The sequence below is a fragment of the Pan paniscus genome, chromosome 15, assembly GCF_029289425.2.
Source record: "Pan paniscus chromosome 15, NHGRI_mPanPan1-v2.0_pri, whole genome shotgun sequence".
Taxonomy (NCBI): Eukaryota; Metazoa; Chordata; class Mammalia; order Primates; family Hominidae; genus Pan; species Pan paniscus.
The window spans coordinates 69,576,828-69,591,315 of NC_073264.2; the positions used below are offsets into that span (position 1 = coordinate 69,576,828).

At 41.7% G+C, this 14,488-nt stretch overlaps 1 protein-coding gene across 7 annotated transcripts in view; it reads left to right on the forward strand.

Annotated features, from left to right (window-relative positions):
* RAD51B (RAD51 paralog B) overlaps positions 1 to 14,488 on the forward strand; it is a 917,968-nt gene that overhangs the window by 649,856 nt on the left and 253,624 nt on the right. For 6 of the 7 annotated variants that reach the window (XM_034937708.3, XM_055097728.2, XM_055097729.2 and 3 more), the window contains exon 10: positions 6,217 to 6,295. In XM_034937708.3, the coding sequence (XP_034793599.1) occupies positions 6,217 to 6,295 (79 nt within the window). Of the gene's footprint in view, positions 1 to 6,216; positions 6,296 to 6,599; positions 8,696 to 14,488 lie in introns of those variants that run through there. The other variant, XM_063596259.1, reaches the window with a different exon arrangement.

A 14,488-nucleotide genomic window follows, 5' to 3' on the forward strand; every position in this document is an offset into this window, starting at 1 on the left:
CAGTGAGGAAGATGCCTGCCCATCATTCTAGGAGCCCTCAGCTGAAAAGCACCATATTGGGCCCTAGAGAAGGGAACAGAGTGAGATTACAGAAAATGCCCCAGATCTGCTGAGTCCCACTGAAAATTCAGAGCTTGCCTCTAAAAAATAAACTGAGGTAGAAACAGGTAGCAGTATTTTAATAAGTGCAAATTTACAGAGTGTAAATTGAATCTGCCTGGCCCAGAGTGTGGTACTCAATAAATGTTTGTTGATGGATGGATTGAATGCCCTAGAGTGAGGAGCACATAGTGGAATGTCACAGTGGAAAAAGCCCAAAGGCTTCCCTGTATTGTCTGTCTTCTGCCACCAGAATGTCAGCTCTATGAGATCACGGACCTTTCTGTCTTATTCCCTGCCCTATCCCCTGCACCTACAACAGTGCCAAGCACAAAGAAAAGAGCCCAGTAAATATTTGTGGATTGAAAAAGTGCATGGATGGGTGGGTGGATGGCACAAATAACGAAAATTGCTTCCAGATGGTAGTGGGATTGGGGATCCAGCATCGAGTACATATTGGATATACCTTAAATGTTCCTCCAAAGAATTGATGGATAGTTGGATCAATTAATCAAAACAGAGTCTCACGATGTTGCCCAGGCTGGTCTCAAACTCCTGGCCTCCAGCAGTCCTCCTGCCTCAACCTCCCAAAGTGCTGAGATTACAGGCCCGACCTCTCCAAAGAATTTTAAAATATGGGTGACCACTTTCCTTGCAAGGATAGGTAAAGAGAGGAGAAAGTGTATTTGTTAGAGTGCAGTTAAAGCCAAGCTGGTCTGATATGAAGGAAATATTCAAGAAGAAACAATTTGGCTATTTGTGGGAGATGGGATTAACTGCCCACATACCACATACCTACCACAAGGAGCCCCAGGCTTTCTGAGCCACATATGTCTACACTCATTCTTGCTCAGTTACATATTTCTTTGAACCCTCAGACTTCCAAAGCCAACTTTCACACATTGCACACAGGTTTGAGTGCGATCAGAATTTTTCACTAGGGCCCTGTTGTTTTATTAAGTACCTAGGCCTCCCTGCAGGGCACCATGTATTGAAGAAGATAGAATCATACTTGAAAACCACCTAAGTCAGACAATGATTAGAACTCCCCAGATTTATGGGATGGATGAACATCTGAACCAGCACAGCCTAAATTATCTGCTGGGGGGTTGTCTGCTTTAGAAGAGGATAGTTTATAGTTTGAATGGCAGAAGGTCATGGGGTATTAATTCAGATCAAAAAAAGGGAGGAATCTATATGTATCCACAAAGATATATGACAAGCGTCACTTTTTTTCCTGAAATATATTGGGCTAGAAAGCTAATTTACACTTCCCCTCACTAGTATATAATACTATAGAATCTTCAGGTTAGAAAACTCAAAAGCAATATGCATCTTCATATAGTATATAATACTAGCATATAATATTACAGAATCTTCAGGTTAGAAAACTCATAGTGAAAGCAATATACATCTTAACATAGTATATGCTAGTATATAATATTACAGAATCTTCAGGTTAGAAAACTCATAGTGAAAGCAATATGCATCTTCACATAGTATGTACTAGTGTATAATACTAGCATATGACAGAATCTTCAGGTTAGAAAACTCATAGTAAAAGCAATATGCATCTTCACATGGTATATACTAGTATATAATATTATAGAATCTTCAGGTTAGAAAACCCATAGAAAAGCAATATGAATTTTCACTCCAGTCCTCTTACCATGATGTTTGCATTGAAGTGTTTGTGGTCATGGATTGCTTTGGGCCTCCAACCACCTTCTTGTTTGTCATTTTTTCTTTTGGAATTTGGGCCCCAGTCCAAACACATTGCATCAGGCATGGTTTCCTGGGTGAGGAGGAGAGCAGGACTATCACCTCCCTTGTTCCACATACTATATCTCCATTGATATAACCTGAGAACTTGCTAGATTTTTGAGAATTACATCTCACAGCTGACTAATATTGAACTATAGTTAACCAACATTCCATTTTCTGAATGCTGAATCTCATTCTGGCTGTTCCATAATGAATCATTGGTGCTCTGTTCTCAAGGACAAGGCATTTCATTTAGTTCAATAAAATTGCATCCCAAACAATGTGTAGGATTTGTTCCAACATTCTAACCAAATTGAGATTTGTTTTGATATCATGTTTATCTGATCTAATATATGACCTCTTTCTCTAAATTTTTTGTCTTCTGTTACCTTCCCATCAATTCAGCATCTCATCAATGGGTTTAGTTACATGATTCACAAGTCCAAATGTCACCTCTTCAGTGAGATCTCATGATACTCTATTCAAAATTGATGCCCCCACCTCCAATCCAATACACTTCCTATATTCTTTATCTGCTCTTTTCATCCATTGCACATATACTCATCGAACATAACATATTTTATTTATTTTGTACTTCTTATCTTTCTTTAGAATGTAAGCTCTATTAGAGGAGCAGTTTTTGTCAGTTCTATTCCCTGCTAGATTTCATATTTGTTGTATGGGTGTAATTGAATACATCAGCAATCTCATTCAAGTCAGTAAGACCAAGCTAGAATTCTGTACATTCTACTAGAGGTTGCTGCCCCTCACCAGGTTACTACTGACCTTTTGGTCACTCACAAGTCCACTTAATGGTATTAGCACCCAGCTCAACTTATCTTCACTTTATCCAGAAGGCTATCAAGAGAGTTTGTCACATTTTTTGCTGAAATCAGATATTTTTTGTTGGTGGTAGCCCTCTGATCTATCAATCTGGAAGTTCTTTTCCAAAGAAAGGAAATGGAATTCATCTGACATAACTTATCACTTCCTTTTTTCTGACTGCACACAGATCATCCTTTTGATGACTCATTATAAATCCTGCTCCAGAAGGACAGTGCATTAATCAGTGACCTGTCCAAACTCTTTGATTTCCGGCAGAGAGGTCCCTCCAGGTGTGAGATCCTTTTGGCCGGGGTTCAGGGCTTGCTCATAGACTGGCTATTAGAAGGTGGTGTTAGCACCACAGAGTTGGAAGGCTTAGGCTCAGATGCCATTCTTGTGTCTCATTGAAATATTACATTCTTTTTTTCTGGGTCTCAGTTTCTGCAGTGCATAAAATAAAAATGGTAATATTTTTAAAAATATAGCATGATACTTTATTTATTGCTATTTACACCCTTTTGGTTTCATGTCTAGTTGCTACATACAGACAACAAAGATCTGAGATTTTCTTATATGTTTAGTTTATTTTTACTGCTATTTGATCTAAAGGATTTACATTTATCTTATCCATTTCCTTTTTTACCACTCTTTCTGGCACAGCTATAGTTTAGGCCCTTATCATCTCATCACTGAATTATTGGAGTTGCCTCCTAACTGGCCCCACATCTCCCATCTCTTGCTTCTCCATCTTAGACTCTTCAATCAGGCTAATTGCCTAGAACCTGGCTACTCAAAATGTGGTCTATGAACCACAGCATCATCGTCTCTTGGGAGCCTGTTAGAAATGCAGACTCTCTCAGGCTCCACTCAAAACCTAAAGAATCAGAATGTGTAGGTCAACAGGACCCACAGGTGATGCAAACCCACATTAAAATCGAGAACCACTGTTTTTTCTTCTACCATGCCATTCCCCTTCTAAGGGATATCCTTAAAATTCACATTGAACCGGGCCGGGCGTGGTGGCTCACGCCTGTAATCCCAGCACTTTGGGAGGCCAAGGCGGGCGGATCACGAGGTCAGGAGATTGAGACCATCCTGGCTAACACAGTGAAACCCCGTCTCCACTAAAAATACAAAAAATTAGCTGGGCGTGGTGGTGGGCGCCTGTAGTCCCAGCTACTCAGGAGGCTGAGGCAGGAGAATGGTGTGAACCCAGGAGGTGGAGCTTGCAGTGAGCCGAGATTGCGCCACTGCACTCCAGCCTGGGCGACAGAGCTAGACTCTGTCTCAAAAAAATAAAAAGTAAATAAATAAATAAATAAATAAATAAATAAATAAATAAATAAATAAATTCACATTGAACCATCTCCGAACTGTCTCAGGCAGAAAGCGATCTACCTTAATTTTCAAATGAGATATTTTTGACATGAAAGTGTAAATGCCCACCTATACTTTCTTCTCATTGGTTCTGAGAATGATGAACTAGTGTATCTAAATAACTTTAGAACATTTGTAAAAATTACTGCAACTCAACTGGAGACTTTCTTCTGGTAGGAGCCAAGTATATTGTTATTTGGTAAGTGAGGGTTAAGGGAACCATATGTGATGGGTTAGTTGGAAATGTTCCTATTATTTATTGTGAACTTATTTTGTGTTTGACACAGTGACAGGTATTTTGTATACTTAATTTAATCCTCATAATAATGCCACTTAGGAAGGTGTTTTTATCACCATTTTACAGGTGGGGAAACTGAGACTTAACAAGTTTAGGTTGTCCAGAGTCACAGTTTTGGTTAGAATTCAGGCTGCACTGTAGCATCAAAGATGTCAAAATACAGTGGTTGAGCCAACTGGCTCTGCCCTGAGAGGACTGGTGACCCCGAGTGGGAGACACTGATGCTCTCTGAAGCCACCCAGCTTCCCTCTCTCATGCTGCCTTGTCATCCCCAGAGTGTTGTCCACACCCATTTGCTTTGATCTGGTTCCTGCCTTGGGAAGAGCGAAAGAGAAAGTGGAGGGCACGCAGTTTTCTTATGAAAACATAATCCAGAATTTCTACCTATCATTTGTACTCACATTCTGCTAGTCAAAGCCTGGTCACATAGCCACACCTACTTGCAAAAGAAGCAGAGAAATGTGGAAACTTGGGGAGTTATTTACTAAAGGGAAGAAGGGGAATGGCTGCTAGAGGAAAATTGTAGGCTCTGCCATAGGCTCCTAGCCGATCAGTGGAAGAGCTAGATTCCAAGCCTATGACTAAAACCTGTGATCTTTTCATCACATTTTTCCACCACTTCTCATAGTTGACAGCAAATATTTGTTGAATTAAGATAGGCCAAGATATTATATATAAGCCTTTTGATCATTTGAAATTGTTTCTTCCTTCTCTCTTGCCTCCCTGATTACCTACACGGTTCAGCGTTCAAACTGTCTTTGTTTCTGATAATGTTTTAATGTGTAAAACAGGAAACTGATATTAATCTTCTTCAGTAGAAATACTATAATAAAATAATCTACTAATTATTAGAGGTTCTGTAGAACCATATGAGATGTGATAATGGCTTAATGATACTGATTTTTTTAAATGATCAAATAACCATCTCCTTTAAAATAAGTGTTGTCTTAGGAAAATGCCATTGCTGAAAACATTTTTTGATATTTTGGCTGGTATATCAGTTAACTCTTGCTGCACGCACTAATGCTTCATGACTCCACTACCAAAATCTCAGAGGCACACAGTGATATTTAACTTGTGTATCTGTGGGTCTCTAGGGGTCAACTCTTTAGCCTGAGCCTTCCTGGCCAACTCTGTTTCAGGTATCTATTGCCCTTCTTCTGAGATAGCAGACTAGCATGGACATATTTTTCTCTGACAATGGCACAAACGTTAAGAGAACAACTAGAAATACTTGAGGCTTTTTGAGGCCTCGGCTGGGAACTGGCACAACCTATGTCATGCCACCTGGCAAGTCATATGCCCAAACCCACAATCAAGGGCCATGGGAAATGCTCTACACCTTAAGCAATAGAAAATGTGGTCACGTAGTAAAGGGTTTGGTGAAGGACCAGGGCCAACAAAGAAACCTTCAATTGCTTTGCCTTTCGCAAGTTATTTTGAATATTTGCAGTGATAGTAAATCTTTTAAAGGTAGCTTTGAATTTTTTTAGTAAAACAGCTAAGTTTATAAATAAAATTAGAGAATCAAGCTAGGTTTATTTTTGGGCAGAAAGGTAGCTATTTAAGCATGTGTTATAAAATAATGAGACTTATTTCTAGAAGAATTGATTCAAGAATATGGCATTTGATGACAGAATAGTTGGAATAAGTGTACAGCCTTTTAAGGTGACCACTTTGAAAGGATAACACTCATTTAAACATTGGCTTATAAAATGGTTTTTTTTTTTTTAAAATAAGCCTTGTGACTTACAGTCCTATGTTACCACTTTGTCTCAAAGTGGGAAGAGGAGTGAATAGAGGCCCATCCCTGATCCTTTGACTAACCCTAGAAAAATGTGCTTTATGTGCAGATTCTTATTGCCAAGTCCCCTCTGGCTCCCTTCACCTCATTTGTCTACACCATCAAGGAGGAAGGCCTGGTTCTTCAAGGTAAGATCCTTGGATTAAGCCATTTCTTTAAGCTTATGCTCAGTGCTGCCCATTGCTAGTGGTAATTAGTGCTATGGTTCTGATAGAAGCTAGCTCCAGACAGAATCAAAAACCAAGATGCATTGGCCAGTGATATTTACCCTAATGAGAGCAAGAGAGTGGCAGTTGTGGCAAGAATTTGACAGAGAAGATTGAGGTAGGGCTGAAGGAGACCTACAGAATTTCCTAACAGAATGAGACAATCAAAACATGAGGATCAAACCAAGAAAGCTCGGAATTGCTACCACCCCATTCCTCTTTGCAGATCCTATGGCATGAAGTGGGCAATGATTCTGACACCAGTGTGGAGGTGAGGAGCCAGTGCTGCCCCAGAGCCTTCTTGCTTAACAAGCTAAAGAACCATCTGGGTTGGCAGCCTCTGGGGCACAATGTCATGGCTCCATGAGCCCTACTTCCCTGACTCCTTCTGGTTATCTTGTTTCCTTTTCCTGTCCTGTCCTGACATGGTCTTCCTGCTGGGGACCAGACCTTTAGGACCTGCACCTTGCGACGTGAGCCCAGGACTTAGAAGGAGCTGAGTTCTTGCTTAGGGTATAGCACCCTGAGGCCACGTCCTGGAACTCACTGATCTACAATGGTGATTCATTCTCAGATGCTAGATACGCCAGTGGTTAGGAAAGGCACCCGATTACAGGTCTTTCCAGAAAGCAATTAACATGAAGGGGTAAATTCAAGCACTGTTAGAAGAGTCAGCCCACAATGTCAGATGTACAAAACTGCTTTGTGGATGAGGAAGGATCCGCACAGAAGTGCTCAGGATACACATCTGTCCCCTGCTGTGGGGCAGGAGACCCCAACCACAGAGATGCTTAGGTGAATATCTGGCCTGACCCTAGAGGAGCATATTGTCACTGCTGTCCATGGGAGAAGTCCTGCCCTGAAGGATTTATAAGTTAAATATTTTTCCCAGGTTTATGAAACAGGGCAGTCCCTGTAATTTCCCCATGGAGACACAATGCAGTGCAAAGACCTAGCAGGGAATATGCAGGGCAGGCTGGAGAGTTCATGCTTCTAACTAAGGAACAGGCTGCAGCCTTCCCTTTCCTTCCCCTTCTAAAATGTCTGCTTCTTAATGGACTCACAAAGCGGCATGTTTGTTTGGTGCAGCTGAGCTCCACAGCGGGGACTCTCAGGTCCACGAAATTTGGGGTGAGAACTACGACCTTTGGCTCTTAGCCTTTGACTTATGCTATCCAAGTTCCTTGGTAAATATTTTTTTTTACAATTGCAAATAGTGTTTTCTGACAAAGGAGCAGAGATTTTAAGACCAGATTAAGCAAAGCAAACAGCAGGCCTCTTTGTTACATACTCTCTACGGGTGTATAACTAATAAGCAATCAGAAAGCTGGACTTTTATTTACCCAGTACACAGGGTGGCATTCAGCTCTTCATTTTTAGAGGCCTTCTTAAAAGATTAGAAGTATAGTAAGTAGCAAATTTCGTTGAAGATTTCAAGAAATTCTATGGAAGATTACAAGATAATTTCAGGAGGAAAAAAGTTTGTTCTGCTCAGATGACGTGTGTGAAGAGGCTTGATGTGATACACGCACCCTGATCACTAGGCATTTTGTTAAATAGCATTTCTAAGCCTGGTCAAATCTGGATAACTTTTGGGATAACCTTTGTGAGAAGAAGAGTCACTGAGTTGCCTCTCTGATGCTCATTGCTAAGATCATGATTTTAAGAGGGAAGAAAAAGTTATTTAGAGAAAGTAGAGCCTGGAAATACAATGAATTGGTAGAGGTTAAAAAACTGCAAGGAATGACTTTTCGAAAAAGTTGGAAAACGGGAGAAAGTGGATCACTAAAGGAGGCTGACCTGGAGCTGTGTCCAGAAAAGAGAAAAATTCAGGAAAATGTCTTATAATTCAAGAACAACAACCAGTAAATAAAATGCTTGGTTAGGAGACCTCAGAACCTCACCTGGTTGCTTACTAAGTTGTTTTCTCTATCCCACTCCCCCAAGCTACACATCCCTCTCTGAGGTTTCCCAGAAGCAGTGGAACACCTCTGCTTTTACCAGCAATGCCCTTGAAAACAAACCTCTTGGCACACTCTGCCTTCTTGCTGTGTGCTCCCAAAGACTTTGGGAAAACAAAAAATGCAGGTCCCCAGAAAATGCAGGCCCCTCATTTACTAGAAAGAACCTTTGGATTTTACCTTCAGCTTTGGTATGATCTTGAGAAAATCTCTGGGCCTTGATTTTGTCAGCTGGAAAATGAAAACATTAACCTTGATTCAAGACTTTGAAAACTGTCGCAACCCATTGGTGGGTCATGAAGTGAAATTGATGAATCACAACCAGCATTTGAAAACAGAGAGAGAGAGAAGACAGAAGAAAGAGTGAAGAAAAAATATCAGATTATATCACACATATTGTTTCATTTCATAAAATATTTCTTGTGTGATTGTGTGTTTGTGAATGTCCACATACATTATGAGTTTGTGTGGGGGCTGCAGCATAAAACGTTTTTCTTACGTGGATTGTTGTAACCATCCTGCGGGATCTCTAACAGCCTTGTCACATCAGCTTTGTCCCATCCTCCTAGGAGAGGATGTACTCATCATTCCCTTAGCTCAGCCCAGTTGTACCCTTGAGATCTCCACATACTGCAACATCAAAGCTAATTTTCCCCCCTTCTTACCACATGACCAAACTAAAAGACACCTGCATGATTCCCTAGGTTTAAAGCAAAGAAACCCTTGGTCCCTGGGTGGAAAACTTGGAAAGGTACCATCAGTCAAGGCCAAGTAGCTTTTCTTACATGAGGAGCTGCACTGGCAGGTGAGCCCCGAGTTGGTGTGGAGGTTGGCACCTGGAGCTCTGGGTGGGATGTGCAGCCCATGTCCAGGGACTTAGACAGGGCAGCTCCTGTGCTGCCAACTAGAAGGGAGGCCGCCAGCCACTGTGGCCGACATTCGGTCTTCAATAGAGCCACCTGGATGGTGGAAACAAGCCAACCACACCAGCTACCCGTGGGGGTAGGGAATGATCCCTCAGTGCCTTTTATCCCTTAGCAAGCCCCAAGATGCCTACTGGCCTGCTAGCCCGGAGATTTTATAATACCTGAAGAACTCCTGAGTGCTCAAGCAGAGGGAGGGAATAAAAGGTGAGGGCAGAATTCGATTTACCAGCTCCACAGGCCATTTCCCTCACCGGTTCTCAAGGATTAGGATGCTGAGAACAATCAGCAACTGGGGGACTTCTACCCTTCCCTCCCCTTTGTTCACTGGGATGGGAAGGACAATAAAGCGGCAGGCTGGAGAGACTGAGGGGCTGGTTAGAGATTTCTCAGGCTGCTTTTTGAAACACTTGAAGGAGCCAGTCCATGCTATTGTTGTAGTAAAATAGAAAGCGGAACTATTCTCCTTTTGCAAAAAAAAAAAAAAAAAAAAAAAAAGGAAGAAAAAAAGTAAATGAAAGAACCCCCCTCCTCCCAGCATCTTCAGGAGGCCTCAACTTAGGCCATTAACATGGTAATACCATCCTGTTTGCATCTCCTTTGTCTGTCCAGCGTTTGTCTGGGATCCTGGCCTCTGGATGCTGGAAATACTTAGGCCCCAAAGGACAGGGAGCTCACAGCCACCAGTTTCCTGAGGGTTTGGACTCTGAGATCCCAGGCAGAGAGAGAGTTGAGCCTCTCTGTGCAATGAAGTGGGAAATGTGGGGGTAGGAGGGGATCTCATGAATCCATTTTTCCTTTGGTCCCCAGAGTTCACCATGCAAGTCTCAGTGCCCACTAAGTGAAAAAGCTCAGCAGTTTGGCTAGCCTCTTAGAGTGATGCTCAAGTGTGCTGGGGCCTAGTGGAGAGGTAAGAGCAGGAGTTGGTTCTGGGAATCAGCTTTAATGGTGTGTGCCCACAGAAGCACCTGGCAGCAGAAAGGAAAGGGAGTTTACAGTGAGCTCCAGGTTGACCCACCTCTCTTCTGGTCATGTCCTTTGTTCCCTTAGCAAGCCCCAAATGTTGTGCCACCCAGTACACAGCTGGGACTCAAGGCCAGGAATAAAGATTCTGTCATTGAAAGCAGCTGGGCTGTGTTGCTGGCGCTGCAGGAGGCCTAGAGGAAAACCCAGGTCCCAGCTCTCCGGGAGCCCTCCTAGTTTTCAGGGGCTCATAGGCACAAACACCTGCGGACTTGGTGAAACAGAACCTAAGGAAGGGGAGGTCCAGGGGAATGAAGGGTTGATCTAGCACAGCCTCCCCATTACTCCTTTCCTCAGGGATCTGGGGAGGATTTGTAAAAGAAAAGCCAGGTTGTTTGGAACAGGACAGAAGATAGTGGCTTAGTTCCTCAGTAAGACAGAAGTGTGTTTTTTATATCATTTTTGCAAAATCAAAGTCAGGTATGACAGGTTTAATTTGGATCCTGGGGCTGTCGTCTATTAGTGTAGGTTTGAATGAGCGGGAGCTGGGGAGACCAGGGCACCCTGAGACAGGTCTGGAGAAGGTGCTGGAGATGAAATTAGTTTCCCATATCTCCAACCACTTGGCATAGGGTGGCAGAAGAAAACAGAAAACAAAGCAACAGCGATCTTTCTTAGAGCTGGAAAGCTATGTGCCTCATCTTTCTTGCTTTGCTTTTGCAATCAAGAACAGTTTGATCACCTTTTGAAATGTATCAGGACAGGCATTAATCTCTTCTGTTTGTTCCCTTGTCACAAACTTGCGTTAAGTTTTCCCACCCCATTTTTTTAGTCACTGAGCCAGCTGGATGATTTATTGACAAAAATTTCCCCCCAAATACCACCACTTGAGTTCATCAGATTTCAGTTTGAATCAGTAACCTATCAAAATGTTTTATGCTGCTGGACTCAAAGTGACCCAGAAGATTCTCAATTTATTTCCATCCAGGTACAGAGGTGTCTGCATGGTAAATACCACCTCCGCACCTGGCACAGCCTGGCATTCTTGTAGGAGCCTGGGCAAAGAGCCCTGGAACTCAATGGAGCAAAGAGAGTGAACTCCTCTCCCAGAGGTCATGGAGAAGAAGGCAAAGCAGGCCTGTCACATTGTCCCCAGCCTGCCAGGTGCCACTGCAGCCTCGGAAAGTTTGTCTAGGCCAAGGCGCTCTCCTTTGCTGCTTCTGCCTGCCTCTTAGTGTGGGACCTCCCAGGGAGATGAGAAAGGAGAGGAAGGACTCGTATCTGCTCAGTTCTCTTCTCCCCTGTGCACATTCATTTTACATCCCCTCCCTCCATGACATCTTCTCACACAGGCTCTCTGCTTTGTTTACTTTTTTTTTTCTGGCAATCAGCCTTGAAGAGAGATTTTACAATATTTGGAAATATTTTATAATATATGAAAAAAAATTTTAAATACAGAACAGTACAGAAAATCATAAAAGAAAACAGGTGAATCTAACACCCCAAATAAACAAATACTAAAATTTTGTCCCATTTGTTTCAGATTTTTTTTTTTTATTTACAGGAATGAAACTTGACAAACTTTAGGACTCCTTTGTACCTATTCCTGGTCCATTCCCTCCTTATCCCACATTCCTCCACAAAAGTGGAAACTCTCCAGAGTTTGGTCTACATCTTTCCTCTCCATTCTTAAAAACTTTTCTACATATATGTGAATCCACACATAGTATAATGATTGATTTTGAGTGCATTCTGAAATTTGCATAAATGATTTATTGTACACGATTTCACAACTTGCTTTTGTTGCTTAACGCTGTTTTTGTAATATAGCCATGTGATACACAGGTCACATGATACACAGGTCACGTGATACACAGGTCACATTCTTTCACCTTAGATATCCACATCCATTCAGTGTGTGAATGTACCACATGCTACCCACTCCCCTACTTATGGAAATTTTGATTATTTGTAACAATTTTATTACCTGTGCTTCTTGATGTTTAGGTATGAGAGTTTCACTAGGTATATATAAAAAATGGAATGGCTGGTCAGAGTGTCTACACGTTTCCATTTTTACTATATCTTCCCAAATTGCTCTCCAAAGACTTTTACCAATTTATACTCGTTCTGGAGATAGTAGACCAATTTCTCTGCAGCCTCGTATAATCGTTAAGTTTGTTGTCATCTTTCCATAGGCAGTCTTCTCATGCCTTCTTTAGGGATGCACTGCACTCTAGCCTGAGTGACAGAGCAAAACCCCATCTCTCTCTATCTTAAAAAAATTCTTCATTTCCCTAAAGTTAACTATATAATAGTTCCCAGAAAGTGAGCTTTTAATCTCATCCATCACCCTGATTCTCACTTGAGGAAACTGAGTTCCAGAAAGGTAAAGTAATGTTCACTGCCTCAAAATTGGGTTTGTAGCCATTTCTAAGCCCTCAGCCTGGGCTCCTAAGATTTTAGAAAATCCGAAGTGGGTTTGGGCCCTCTCATCTTCCATCAGGGAAGCCCCTGTGGCAACTTACCTCTCAGGCTTCGTGAGCCTCTGTTGAGATACTTCAGGCCTGTCCTGAAATTTGAATCTGGAAATTCTAAGCTAAAATGGATTGGTCATACTGATACAATAATCCTTCAACGAAGTCCCTGAGTGCAGTTAGATTATAAGTTTGGCCAGGTGTAACTATAACCTAAACTAACAGTGGTATACATGATAGAGATGTACTGCTTCCTCTTGTAGTGCCGAGGAGGAATGCAGTCCAGAGCTGGTTTGGCAGCTTAGCTCTACATGTCTATCGAAGAGCCCAGGCCATTGACTTTTTGCTCTGTCACACCTAGGATGTTGCCGTTACCATGGTCCAGAATGGTTCAGCATCATGCCCTCCATCCCAGTAGCAGGATGTGCATGAGATAGAGAATGGTGGTGGGAGGGAAAGCATCCCCCATCCCTTAAGGACATTAACCAGAAGTTATACACATTATTTCTGTTTATATGATGTTGGCCAGTCTGTAAATATATGATCAGAAAGGCTAAAAATGTAGTCATTAATCTGGGTGGCCATATACCCAGCTAAATTTCGGGATTTCTGTTATCATGAGAAAAGAAAACGAATATTCGGTGACACAGCCCTTTCTGAGGAGCCCAGTTGCAGAGATTAGGTGCAATAGTACAGACGTAAGGGCTGGGCTTGTTGCATAATAGAGTTATACTCTTAAAATGCAGCATAAATATTGTATGTATTGAAAAGTGCCATCAGGACCCTCTTTGGTTCCAGACTCTAAAGTAGAAGAGAAAGGGTATCACTTCACCAAGGATCAGCACCCAAAAATCTTGTTCTGCCCACCCAAAACAGAATCTCCTTCAGGAAGGAACTTTAGTATGTGTTTTGCTTTTATGCAGTATCCAAGAAAGAAACTTCAATGAGAGCTACTATTGCTTATAGCACAAGGCAGGGCATGAACTTGGGTCCAAAGTCATAGACCAAACACTTTTTTTTTTCCAAAATGTTTTTTCCTGTCTCTACTTTTTTAAAAAAAATGAAACAAAATATCAGTTGGAATAACATTATTGAGAAAAACTTTATTCCAAGGCCTGGACTATAGTTAGACTGGATTTACATTTCTCTTTTAGAACCTGGAAGCCATTTGGCTATCTTTGCAGAGTTAACAATTTGCATTTGCAAAAATGGCCAGGTAACAGTACCAAAATATGTTAAATCAATTCAGGTTGTTGATTTTCTTTGAAAGTCTCTTCCAAAGAACTTCATGTTCTTTCTGGAATATGATTTAAGCTGCATTTCAGTGAGTTCAGTTCAGCAAATATTTGTTGAGCATCTATTGTTCACAAAGCATGGTGCTCAGGGGTCAAGGGATATAAGGCTGAAAAAAAAAAAAAGGTCCCTTCCTTTTAGTAGCCCAGAATCTAGTTAGGAGAGATGTAGTTAAATAAGTTTAATCAAAAGCCAACTGTGATACCTATTACCAAGGTTCAAACAGTGGAATATAGAAGGATAAAGGGAATAGACTTATTCCAAGTAGGATGACTGAGGTAGGTTCTTGAGAGTACGTGGGACTTGGACTGGATTTCAGCTTGTGAATACTGACAAAAACCGCATTCCATTGTCTCTTGACAGAAGCCAATTTCTTTTGCTATTTGAGGATAGATTCAGGGACACTGGGGAATGCTGATTAGTTCCATCACTAATGCTGATTAGTAGTGAATGTTGAGTCATGCTGACTAATGTGTTCTAAATGGATTGACTCAACAA